General features: G+C 41.3%; 1 protein-coding gene across 1 annotated transcript in view; it reads left to right on the top strand.

Annotated features, from left to right (window-relative positions):
- The first annotated feature begins 782 nt into the window (after positions 1–782).
- TNFSF13B (TNF superfamily member 13b) overlaps positions 783–12,749 on the top strand; it is a 33,606-nt gene continuing 21,639 nt past the window's right edge. The window contains exons 1-2 of the mRNA XM_086708433.1: positions 783–1,496; positions 1,590–1,677. Coding sequence (XP_086564559.1) covers positions 945–1,496; positions 1,590–1,677 — 640 coding nt within the window. The 5' untranslated portion in view covers positions 783–944. The remainder of the gene's footprint in view (positions 1,497–1,589; positions 1,678–12,749) is intronic.

Genomic DNA, 12,749 nt, shown 5'->3' with positions numbered 1-12,749 from the left:
CTACTGCTCAGTAGCCCTAGCACACGGGGGAGTCATGTAGCCAGAATTTGGCAAGTGGTCGGTAACATTTGTCCAAGTGTGAGCTCCTTACACAACCTGCCGGTGCCGGAGGCAAAGAGCCAGAAACCGGGAAATGTCCAGGAGCTGGCCATGGAGACCAGGCAGGACCAGCGTCTCTGCAGTAACTCTGGGTCCACCAATAGAGATTTGAAAGTGAAGTGAGCCGAGCCGGGCTGTTCACATAGGCATTCGATTCTGGCAGTCAACCTAATAGGGCCCAGTAGAGAAGCTGCTTTAGGGAAAGGGCAGTTCATGGTGGGTCTGGACCGAAGCGTTGGAGCTGGAGTCGAAACCACTTCTCCCGGCCAGCGTGGGGCTGAGCCGGCCGGGAGCTGCGGGGAGCGCTCCTGGGGTTGGTTGCAGCATCCCCTGCATGTAAAGACCCCCTCGCATCCAATGTAAAGACGTCTCCAATGTGTAGCCCCATTCTTCTTACGGCAATGCTCCAACGATAATAAAGAGAATATTCCCCAGTGGACGTCCCTGCGGCCTCTGAGGACATCTGGTTTTCTTTCCCACTTAGAGACCGTTCATGAATCACTCTGCAGCGGAGTGCACTTCAGTACTAAGCACTTGGCTTATCTGACCTGCTCATTAATTCTTTGTATTACACCAGCAGGAACCTCGTTCTTTCTCCCCTGCCCTCGCAGAGTGGCCCCCAGTGGCCCAGCTCGGGCCACACCGCAGGGAGCTCCTGTAGTACCGCAGGGCTCCACACGTCCCGGGTGGGCCGGTCCAAACCCTGAGTCCCGCCTGGCGGGGAGATGCCAGGGGCCCGTGTGTGTGTGTGTGTGTGTGTGTGTGTGTGTGTGTGTGTGTGTGGAGATGCCATTAGAATTCTTACAGATACTGAAAGTGAAATGAGGAAATGATTGGGCAATCGGATGGAAGGGCCGGTGCCAGGAAGACCTATCACCCACTGGGGGCCGGGATGCAGCTGGGCAGACGCGGGGAGACCCCGGGGAGCTCTCCCGGGGGACACGGCACAGCCAGGCCATGTAGTCGGTGTGGGACCTCAGCAAGCACCGCTCACAGGAAATGATCCCTTCCCTGCGGCCACTTTCTCGAAAGGCCCCGACCTTCCAAGTCCCCCGAGTGCCATGGAGGGCTGCGCGGAAGGCGAGCGGTCACGCCTTCGTCCTCGCCCGGAGAGGGGAGAAGAAATGAAAGTGAAGGAGCCTCCCGGCTCGCGCCCCAAAGACGCAGCGCTGCTGGCCGTGACCCTGCTGCTGGCGCTCACGTCCTGCTGCTTGTCGGTGGTGTCCCTGTGCAGGGTGGCCGTCTTGCAAGCCGAGCTGGGGAGCCTGCGGGCGGAGCTGCGGGGGCCCCGGGAGCCCCGCGAGCTTCGGGCTGAGCCGGGCCCTCCCAGGGCGGGGGCCGCAACCCCCGGGGCGTCCGGCGCGCGCCTGGCCCCCGCGGTCCCTAGCGCGCTGAAAGTGAGTGCAGCCGCCGCAGCCCGTCCCCCGCCCCCCGCCACCCCCGCGCCCCTGCGACACCGGGGCTGTAACTTGGGGTTTCTGTCTCCCCAGGGGATCTTTGCACCAGCCCCGGCGGGAGAGAGCAACTCCAGCCAGAGCGGCAGAAGGAAGCGCGCCTCTCTGGGTCCCGAAGACACAGGTAGGTTTGGGGCGCGGAAGCACTTAGCAGACGGGATGCCGGAGTCCGCGGGTGTGCGGGTGTGGACCCCGGCCTCCGGGTTGGGGACCCGCTCCCCTCCACGAGCGCTGAGCGGTGCCCGGAGGCTGTGCACGTGGCCTCTACAGCACGTGTGGCTTTTGTGGCACAGCCGGCGCGCCGGCAGGTGTCTGTCCCCGACGAGCGGACTTGGAGGGCTGGGCCCTGCCTTAACCACAGAGGAGGGGAGGGGGCACAGGGTCTTCCTCGGATGGGACACACCTGCGTCAGAAGCCCTGTCCGTCACTCGAGGAGAAGAGCGCCGCGCGCTGTATCCACCTGAGTCCCGGAGGGTCAGGTAAAGATACACCTTCCCTGAGGGTGCGCTGCGCGCCCTGGGATCACGCCGGGAGCAGGTGTGCGGCCGCGATTCATTGTGTTTATTGCTCTAGGTTTAAAACAGACTTTGTTTTACACACACACACACACACACACACACACACACACACACACACACGATGCTCTGACTGTAAACGTATTTTTCACTGACTGCCTTATTCATGGAAAAAAGTCTTTCCTGTTTTGCAAAACCATGATTTTTATAAATGCTTTGTGTCAATTACCTTTAGTATTGCTTTGTGTCTGTTAGACACAATTGACTTTAAGCAAATATAGACTACGAAACACTCATATTTTTACTATACTTGAGCAGGTGAATTGTTTTCATACTTTGCATTTTATCATCTGTACTTTGTACACAATTGAAAAAACACACCATATATATACTACGGCATATTTTTGCGTTCACTTATCGTTATACAATAAGCATTTTCCTTCTTTCTAAGTAATTCTCACACATCCACGTTAGTTCGTTATCATACAGTTATGTCACATGATCATTTCCAAAGTTGGTGCGCAGATCTCTTATTTCCGAGGAATTTTATGTGTTCCATATAAATTCCATAGATGAAATATCAGAACTAAAGAGGATGAACATTTATTACTGCCATGTTGCTTTCAAAGTGAGTTATAAATGTGTACAGTCAGAAATGCAGTGCACAAGGTCTCCACATTCTTACAGCATTTTATTAAAATTTATTCTGGCTAGTTTAGTAGTTGTCAAACAGTATCTCAAATGTAATCTGTTGCTTGCTCGAAGAGAAGGATGAATTTGTTTCTGCATATTTGGGTAACTTCTAATTTTATCACCTGCTAATTTTTATTTCTGGCTTCCCTCATTTATCCTAATATTTTTGTGATTTTGAATAAGCTCTATGTTAGACATACTGTTTAACAAAATTTGGGTGTAACTGTTTTCATATTTTGCTTTTTAAAATTCCTGCAGAGATTTTACATCTGTGTATTTAATGTGATAAACTTTTCTTTTTGATTTTCTCTACTATATCAAAGCTGAAAATATATGTATTTGTAATCTCTTACACAGCCTAGTCTATAATCTGCTACTTTGACTTTTTCATAACTTAGTGTTTTAGTTTGGTACTTAACTCCTTAATCCTTGTGGCGTTTATTTGGTGGATCACATCGCACCAGCTTTATCTTCCCTTCTTCTTTTATGTTTTCTTACCAAACTGCTATTAAATATAGCTAATTTCATGGGATGCTTATTTTCAACTTGTTTGCATTGGAAAGCTTACTGTGTTAATATTAAGTCTCTCATGAATCTATTCTGAGACTGTTTTTTCATTGATTTATTATTCTGTTTATCTGTATTAAATAAAATATTTTAAGTATTTTGTAACATAATGAGCTTTAATATCTAGTAGGGTCAGAATGCCTCAATCATCTTCAGCCTCTGTGCTACCACTCCCCAGCCTCTGCACATTCATCTTACAAATAAGCCTTAACTTTACCATTGCAGAGAGGATACGGGCTCATTACAGCAGATTTAAGAAGAAAGGACGTTGAGTAAGAAATTAATTAACTTCCGGAGTCCCACTTCCTCAAAATACCCTCTATTATATTTTAAAATTTCCTCCCATGTGCACATTTTTACAAATATGTGATTTGATGGCATCCACAAATGATACACTGATTAAAATTTTTCCGTAAATAATTTGTAATTTTTAGGAAGTTTGGAAAGTAAGAGAGAATTCTATCAAGTGAATCAAAATTTACTTAGTATCTAAAACCCAGATGTAATTGCTATTGTCATGATCATGGTTTGCCTAAGATTTTTATAAACCTTTCATATAGTATATACATATATATATATATAGTATACATATATACAGTATGTATGCATATGGATATATCCTATATGTGTATATATACAGTATATAGTACATCTCTCTCTTTCTCTTTCTCTCCTTGTATATATACTCATAACATTCATAGATCTGAGATGAAAGGTTTGAAGACGAGAACCTTAGTGACTGCTCATATCTGCTCTCCTTCCTCATCAGTGAAACTGGCTTGAATGTCGTTTTAGACGCCATTCTCTTTTTTTTCTCTCTTATTTCATATATTTTCTATTTATTTTTCCCCGTAGTATATTTATCATATTCAGTAAAATTTCATAATATGTTTGTTTGTTTTTTAATATGAAATTTATTGTCAAATTGGTTTCCATACAACACCCAGTGCTCATCCCAACAGGTGCCCTCCTAGATGCCCATCACCCACTTTCCCCTCCCCCCCTGCCCCCCCTCCCGTCAACCCTCAGTTTGTTCTCAGTTTTACTCTCATGCAGGGAAAACATATTTTATTTAGCACTACAAAAATATGTGTATAACCAAGAGGGTTTCTGAAAGCCCATGATTTTATTTTTCTGTTTGGTAGCATCCTTTTTTTTTTTTTTTTTTTGGAGTTGAGAAAATGCTGAACAATTTGAATCTATACAGCTTTCTTTGTTTCTGTTTATTCTACTCTATTCTGATTTAAGTAAGGCTCAAAAAACCTTAGGTTCTCCCTTTTACTTTCAAAGTGTCCATTTATGTTCTTATGTATTAATTTTCCAAATACTTTATAGATCGATTGACATTTTTGGTTGGAATTTTATAAAAATTGTAATTCTGTGGAAGAAAATGCACTCTTACGGTGTTTTATTTATATATCCAAGAATGCTTAAATGCGTGATATCTCCTTACTAAATATCAAAATTTAAATTTCCCAATTGGATATAATTTTCCCTATGTAGGTTTTACGATTCTTTCATAGTTAGTTAAAAAAGGTTTTCTTGCAATTTTGGAGTCCTGGGATTTTCAAATGGCTCGTTAAACTCTTTAAAAATGTACAGAATTCTCACGGGGCGCCTGGGTGGCTCAGTCGGTTAGGCGTCTGACTTTGGTTCAGGTCATGATCTCACGGTCTGTGAGTTCGAGCCCCACGTCAGGCTCTGTGCTGACAGCTCAGGGCCTGGAGCCTGCTTCGGATTCTGTGTTTCCCTCTCTCTCTGCCCCTCCCCCAGTCAGGCTCTGTCTCTCTTTGTCTCAAAAATAAAAAAACATTAAAAAAGTAATAAATACTGATGCATAGGGGCACTTGTACCCCAATGTTTATAGCAGCACTCTCAACAATAGCCAAATTATGGAAAGAGCCTAAATGTCCATCAACTGATGAATGGATAAAGAAATTGTGGTTTATATACACAATGGAGTACTACGTGGCCATGAGAAAGAATGAAATATGGCCCTTTGTAGCAACATGGATGGAACTGGAGAGTGTGATGCTAAGTGAAATAAGCCATACAGAGAAAGACAGATACCATATGGTTTCACTCTTAAGTGGATCCTAAGAAACTTAACAGAAACCCATGGGGGAGGGGAAGGAAAAAAAAAGAGGTTAGAGTGGGAGAGAGAGCCAAAGCATAAGAGATTCTTAAAAACTGAGAACACACTGAGGGTTGATGGGGGTGGGAGGGAGGGGTGGGTGGGTGATGGGTATTGAGGAGGGCACCTTTTGGGATGAGCACTGGGTGTTGTATGGAAACCAATTTGACAATAAACTTCATATATTGAAATAATAATAATAATATTAAAAATTAAAATGTACAGAATTCTCAAAAACGAATGCAGCATTCAATCACATGGTTATTTTTAAGCCACATCCACACACATATTGGATGTATACCTAACAGAAATATAATTTTATTTTAGATTTTTTTTAGAATACTCTGCTTTCTACCTCTGCTACTCAACGTCAGTTGCCATCATTTTATGACTATGTCAAAAAGGTTCAGAGCTAAGTATTGCTAAATGACACTCCAGAATGTCACCCATTTTTATTTTTCTATAAGTCCAACCTAAGTTTCACACAGGCACTTCAATTTTCCTGCATGTATATTTGGTTTGTGAGTAAGCTCCGGCATGTTGGGCTAGAAAGCCTCCCTTCAGCACACAGCATGCCTAGAATCACATCAGTATTTGGTGTCACATGCTACCTGTGGGGTTTTTGCCTTGTCATTTGTACGTGTCCTGTCTGTACAACTAAAGAGTAGAGGCTTCTGTGGTATGGGCCATATTTCCTCTACACATTCATCGTGATATTTGCACACAGTGGGTGTTCTATGAATATTTGTTGATGGATCTTGGGCTCACTATGAAGTAAGATGCTGTGATTTGGCAATCATTGGGAGGGGGGGTTTTCCCATATTTCTTCACTTCTCAGGTTTTGATCAGAGGCCATCTTATGCAATTTTTTAACTTGACATTTAAAACAACGAATTCGCCAAAGAATGAATTTGATCACAAGGCGAGAGTCTCAGGGAGAGTTTGAGAGCCCCTTGCCCCCGCCTTGGTTCACCGGGTAGAGGCACAGTTTGGGCTCACTAAAACTCATAGAGACACTCTCATAGTCAGCAATCTAACTCTAATTTCGTGGATTTCTGGTTTTAATGTTTTGGTTTTAACTGAAGTATTGTTTACATACGGAGAAGGGCACATGTCTTAAGGTTACAGCTTGGTGGGTGTTCACAGACTGAATGGCAGTAGTTGAAGGGGCGGACATCACCGTCAGCCTGCGTGCCCACTCGGTGCTCCATCCACTCCTCCCCGGGGTAAACGCTTTTATTTAATTGCGCAGGCTGGTTATTTGGCTCTTGTTTTGTTTTTCTTTATGGTGTTGTGTTTCAAATGGAGGTCTTATTAAGTTTTCTGTGTTTCATAAGATAATTTCTGATTGTAGTAGAACAAACAGAAATGTGGGGAAATCCAGGATCAAAGAATTGCCAGATGGCTCCTATTAGCCAAAAAGCTCACTTTTAAGCCCGTAAGTGTATTTGGAGATATTCCTGATTAAAAATAATAATGAAAGCGCTATGGCTTTGAAATATTACATGTTAAAGTTTCTTCACAAATGGAGTCATAATGATCAATGCTGTCAGCTCTCATGTTCGCTCTAAGAACCTAGAGATAACCATCCTAAGAGTCCATCAGGACGATGAATTCTTTCAAATGGATACCCGCTGAGCTAAAACAGTTTATTAATAAACAGTTTATATTTATTTAAGTTTATTACTAAACAGTTTATTAATCAAATCGGGTGACCTTTATATTTCCCCCCTTGTTATTCAGTAGGGAATTTAAAAGTTAATAGAAATACATGTGTTTTAGGGTGCCTGGGTGGCTCAGTCGGTTAAGCCTCCCACTCTTGGTTTTGGCTCAGGTCATGATCTCATGGTTTGTGTGCTGATAGCGTGGAGACTGCTTGGGATTCTCTCTCTCCCTGTCTCTCTGCCCCTCCCCTACTTGCACTTTCTCTCTCTCAGAATAAATAAATAAATAACTTAAAAAAAGAAGCTCATGTGTTTTAGATGATAGAAGTACAAAAATTATTTTTATTGATAATGTTTATTATACGTGTCTCATTTATAATAGCAAAATAGTGTTGACAACATGGAACAGAATATAAAAACAAGAGTGGGAAAAAAATTACCCATCTTTCTTTCCTCTGCTAAATAAATATTTACTGTAAGATTTTGGTCAATCTACTTTACGTTCTTTTTCTCTCCTTTTATAAACTTTTTTAGTTGGGAATTATTTTAGAATTACAGAAAAGTTGCAAGAACACGGCAGAGAGTTGCCATATACCCCTCATCCAGTGTCTCCTGTTGTCTTACGTTACCATCCTTTGTCATAACTGCGAAACCAACGTTGGTACTTAACTAAAAGCTGAACTCCATTTCGGAGTGTTCTTTCATGAAACCCATAGTCCCTCTCCTTTGTAAGGAAAGATGGGAGGTCGGAAAGATCTGTAACATCCAGGCTTTGTTTCACTGAGATTTCTGGCAGGGCTGTGTCTTACAAGACTGGAAAGTGAGTGTCGAAAGCATATATGGTGTAGAACTCAGCCATCCAATTTGTACCAGAATTAGGCTAACTGGAGGCTCTTACCCAGTAAGGGTGTGTTCCTTCCTAGAACAGAAACAGCTGGCTGTTGTCATGGTGATCTTTGACCAGAATCTTCCCCAAGTGCTATTTTTCCCCCCCTGCTTCAATAATGACTTCTTTTTCAGTGTTGCAAGAGCTGGCTCCTGTTCAATTCCAAAAGCAGTAATAAAATAAAATAGTGACCTCACAACCAAATATCTGAACCCTGTTCTTGTCAAGTTTAAAGTTTTGGGAAGCAGAAGAACCAGGAAATGAGTCAATCAAAGCAGCCAAAAGTGATGTTGTGTCTCTTCCATGTATGCCGCGGGCCTGCTAGCTTTCAAACTCTGTTCTAGGTGTTGAGTGTTGATTAGAAAACACAACAGATAAGTTTCCTGCCCCCTGGAGATTGCATTGCAGTGAGGTGGAAAGACACAGAAAGTAGTCAATAAACATGGTTAATGAGTACGTAACAATACTAGAAAATGGCAAATATCATGAAGAAGTGAATGATTTAAGGGGCAGAATTAACAGATTCGGCAGTGTGAAGGATGAGGAGGGGAGAAGATGTGTAAGGAGAGGTCAGGAAAAGTCTTTCTGTCTCTTCCTGAAGATTCAATCATTCTTTATTCTATCACCTTAAAAAACTTTTGTGGAAATGGGTAGATATTTAAAAAATAAATCCATAATGTTGAGGAATGTGTTGTTCTCAGTAATCCTGTAGGAATGGATATTGGTTTCAATGTTTATTATTTTTATAAGTCAAGTCCTATTTAAAAGAACTGTATTGGACAGCTGTATCTTTGTTACGAACAGATTTTGATGGGGCGGGGGGACGGGCTAGATGGTTGATGGGCATTAAAGGAGGGAACTTGTTGGGATGAACACTGGGTGTTGTATGTAAGTGATGAGTCAATTCTACTCCTACTTCTGAAACCAATATTGCACTGTATGTTAACTAACTAAAATTTAAATAATACAAAATAAAAATAAATAAAAGGTATTCTCATTTTTTAAGAGCTAGAGAAGAAACAGATTTTTCTCAAATATACAGGAAGCATCCACTGGGCCAAGGTCTGGGGTGGAGACTCAAGAATATATAGGAAAGTGGAGAAAAAGACTCAGTTACTGGGTGTTTTCCACGCACAAGCTCTGGGTTGGGCTCTATGACATCATTTACCTTCTCAGTAACCCCTGTTAGGTTGGCATTATTGTCCTCATTTTAGACGAGAGACTTGAAGCCAAGACATAATCAGTCCCTTCTCTCCACAAGCTAAATATTGAGTTGGAGAAATTAAACAAAATTAATGTAAATTTAAAAATAATAAACAAGCTCTTTAGCCTTTACGAAAAGCATGTGTAAACTATGACTTCACTTGGTTCTCGCAACACCACTATGAGAAAACTATTGTTATTCTAGAGATAAAATATTTTAATTTCATATTAAGTATTAATTTCATGATTAAACAGCTAAATTGGTTTGAGAACAAAGGTTTACATTCGTTATATGCTAACTATAAATTCTGAGTTGTTTTCCACTGTGCGAGCTATATGCACTTAATGTTTGTGTAATACACCAGATCTGACAAAAACTGTTGGGTCTCGAAGAGATCTAGACCGTTATTAACATTAGTACCAACAAGAGGACAACGATCTATGGTATTATAGGATGTTAGTTCAGATCACAGATTGAAAGATTATTAAGACCATGATGGATAAGAGCTGAGCTGAGTTTTGAAGACTGGCTCAACTCAGGGAAGAAGAGACAGTATTCCAGGGCATGGGAACAGTAATGGAACAGGAAGTAGAAAAGACACAAGAAGAGGTCTTACTGTAGTAGGTGGAACCATCAAAATACACACTAACACACCTCAGTATCGTTCCTTTGCTTGGATATTTGCAAGTGTTTATTGACTGCGATGTTTTTACAAGTTCAGGCTTTCTCCTCCTCTTTCTTTTTTCTTTTTCAAGCTTTTAAAAATTTTTTTATTTAAACCCAAGTTAGTTAATGTACATTGTAGTGTTGGTTTCAAGAGTAAAATTTAGGGGGCGCCTGGGTGGCGCAGTCGGTTAAGCGTCCGACTTCAGCCAGGTCACGATCTCGCGGTCCGTGAGTTCGAGCCCCGCGTCAGGCTCTGGGCTGATGGCTCGGAGACTGGAGCCTGTTTCCGATTCTGTGTCTCCCTCTCTCTCTGCCCCTCCCCCGTTCATGCTCTGTCTCTCTCTGTCCCAAAAATAAATAAAAACGTTGAAAAAAAAATTAAAAAAAAAAAAAGATTAAAATTTAGTGATTCATCACTTCCATATGACACCCAGTGCTCATCCCAACGAGTGCCCTCCTTAACGCCCATCACCCATCTAGCCCATCCCCCACCCACCACCCCTCCAGGAACCCTCTGTTCTCTGTATTTAAGAGTCTCTTATGGTTTTCCTCCCTCTCTGTTTTTATCTTAGTTTTCTTTCTCTTCCCCTATATTCATCTGTTGTGTTTCTAAAATTCCACAAATGAGTGATATCATGATATATATCTTTCTCTGACTGACATATTTCACTTAGCATAATACATTCTAGCTCCATTGACATTGTTGCAAATGGCAAGATTTCATTCTTTTTGATTGCTGAGTATTATTCCATTATATTCCATTTTATATATATATATATATATATACACATATATATACATATATATACATATACATATTCCATTATATATATATGTATATATATCTTATATATATGTATATATATACATATATATATACATATACATATTCCGTTATATATATATATATACATATATATATCTTATATATGTATATATATCTTATATATGTATATATATATATATATATATATATACCACATCCTTTTTTAAAATTTTTAATGTTTATTTATTTTTCAGAGAGAGAGAGAGAGAGAGAGAGAGAGAGAGAGACAGAGTGTGATTGGGGGAGGGGCAGAGAAAGATGGAGACACGGAATCCAAAGCAGGTTCTAGGCTCTGAGCTGTCAGCACAGAGCCTGATGCAGGGTTTGAACTCACGAACCGCAAGATCATAACCTGAGCCAGAGTCAGACACTTAACCAACTGAGCCACCCAAGTACCCTTCTTCTTTTTTTAAAAACTTTATTTATTTTAAGAGAGAGAGAGAGCACAAGCAGGGTAGGGACAGAGAGAGAGGAGAGGGAGAATCCTAAGCAGGTCTCACGCTGTCTGCACAGAGCATGATGCAGAGTTTGAACTCATGAACCGCGAGATCATGACCTGAGCCAAAGTTGGACACTTAACTAACTGAGCCACTCAGGCATCCCTATACCACATCTTCTTTATCCATTCATCAGTCAATGGATATTTGGGCTCTTTCTGTAACTTGACTATTGTTATATTTATATTGCTATAAATATTGGGGTGCATGTACCCCTTTGAATCAGCATTTTTGTATCCTCTGGATAAATACCTAGTAGTGCAAATGCTGAGCCGTATGGTAGTTCTATTTTTAATTTTTTGAGGAACCTCCATACTGTTTTTCAGAGTGGCTGCCCCAGTTTGCATTCCCACCAACAATGCAAAAGTGTTCCCCTTTCTCTGTATCCTTGCCAACATCTGTTGTTTCCTGAGTTGTTAATGTTAGTCATTCTGACAGGTGTGAGGTGGTATCTCATTGTGGTTTTGATTTGCATCTCCCTGATGATGAGTGATGTTGAGTATCTTTTCATGTGTCTGTTGGCCATCTGGATGTCTTCTTTGGAAAAGTGTCTGTTCATGTCTTTTGCTCTTTTTTTCATTGGATTATTCGTTTTGGAGCTCTCCTCCTCTTCCTAAAGCCAGGCCATTTGAGATAGAGAGGGGAAACAACTGTAGATAACTGCTCTTTGAGCTTCTGACATGGACTGTGAAATCACACTTAACAGCTCACCTTTTTTCTCTTGTTTCTGCTGCTCTAGAACATCTTCTGGGAAATAAAGAGTAAGAAATTTTAGAGAAATACACAACCATTTGCTTGAAAAAATGTATCATAGTGTGCTACCATTCTACAGATGAAAATTCAAAATCCTTATTATTGAAGATTATCTGGTATGGAAAATGTTTTTCAAATAACCCTGAGCCCAAAGATTGATTATTAGAGGGTCCAGATATCATGGAAATGATGGTTTTTTTTTAATAGAATCTATTTTCTCTAAAGCAGTAATTTAATTTGACTTAACATGTATTATGAAGTTGGATATAAGGAGGAGGGTATTTTTAAAGTTTATTTGTTTTGGGAGAGAGAGAGAGAGAATACAAGCAGGGGAGGAGCAGAAAGAAGGGAAGAGAGAGAGGGAATCCCAAGCAAGCTGTGCACTCTCAGTGCAGAGCCCAATGCAGGGCTTGATCTCACGAACCACAAGATCATGGCCTGAGCCAAGCTCTAGAGCTGGACATTCAACCAACTGAGCCACCAAGTGCCCTTTAAGGATGAGGTTCTTAAGAATCATTTGGAAAAATTGCATATTGTTATATCTTTTTTTTTCTGAATTGTGCCACAGATTTTTTGTTTTTAGTCTGATATAAACCAGATGCTGTGCAAATTTGTAACTGATAGTTCTTAATGTCAAGTGACTCAGCCTAGGGAAAGAGACAGTAATAGAAACAATTAGGATATATAGTGAAATGTTATTTCAATAGATGTATGTGCAAAGTGTAGTGGGATCAAATAGTTAGCTGGAAGGATCAGGGAAAGAGTTGATATTTGGCCTGAGCCCTGAGGGA

The sequence above is a fragment of the Puma concolor genome, chromosome A1 (assembly GCF_028749965.1).
Source record: "Puma concolor isolate L17-30 chromosome A1, mPumCon1.1.hap2, whole genome shotgun sequence".
Lineage (NCBI taxonomy): Eukaryota > Metazoa > Chordata > Mammalia > Carnivora > Felidae > Puma > Puma concolor.
Note: the sequence above shows the minus strand (reverse complement) of the source record. Positions and strands in the feature narration are given on the sequence as shown.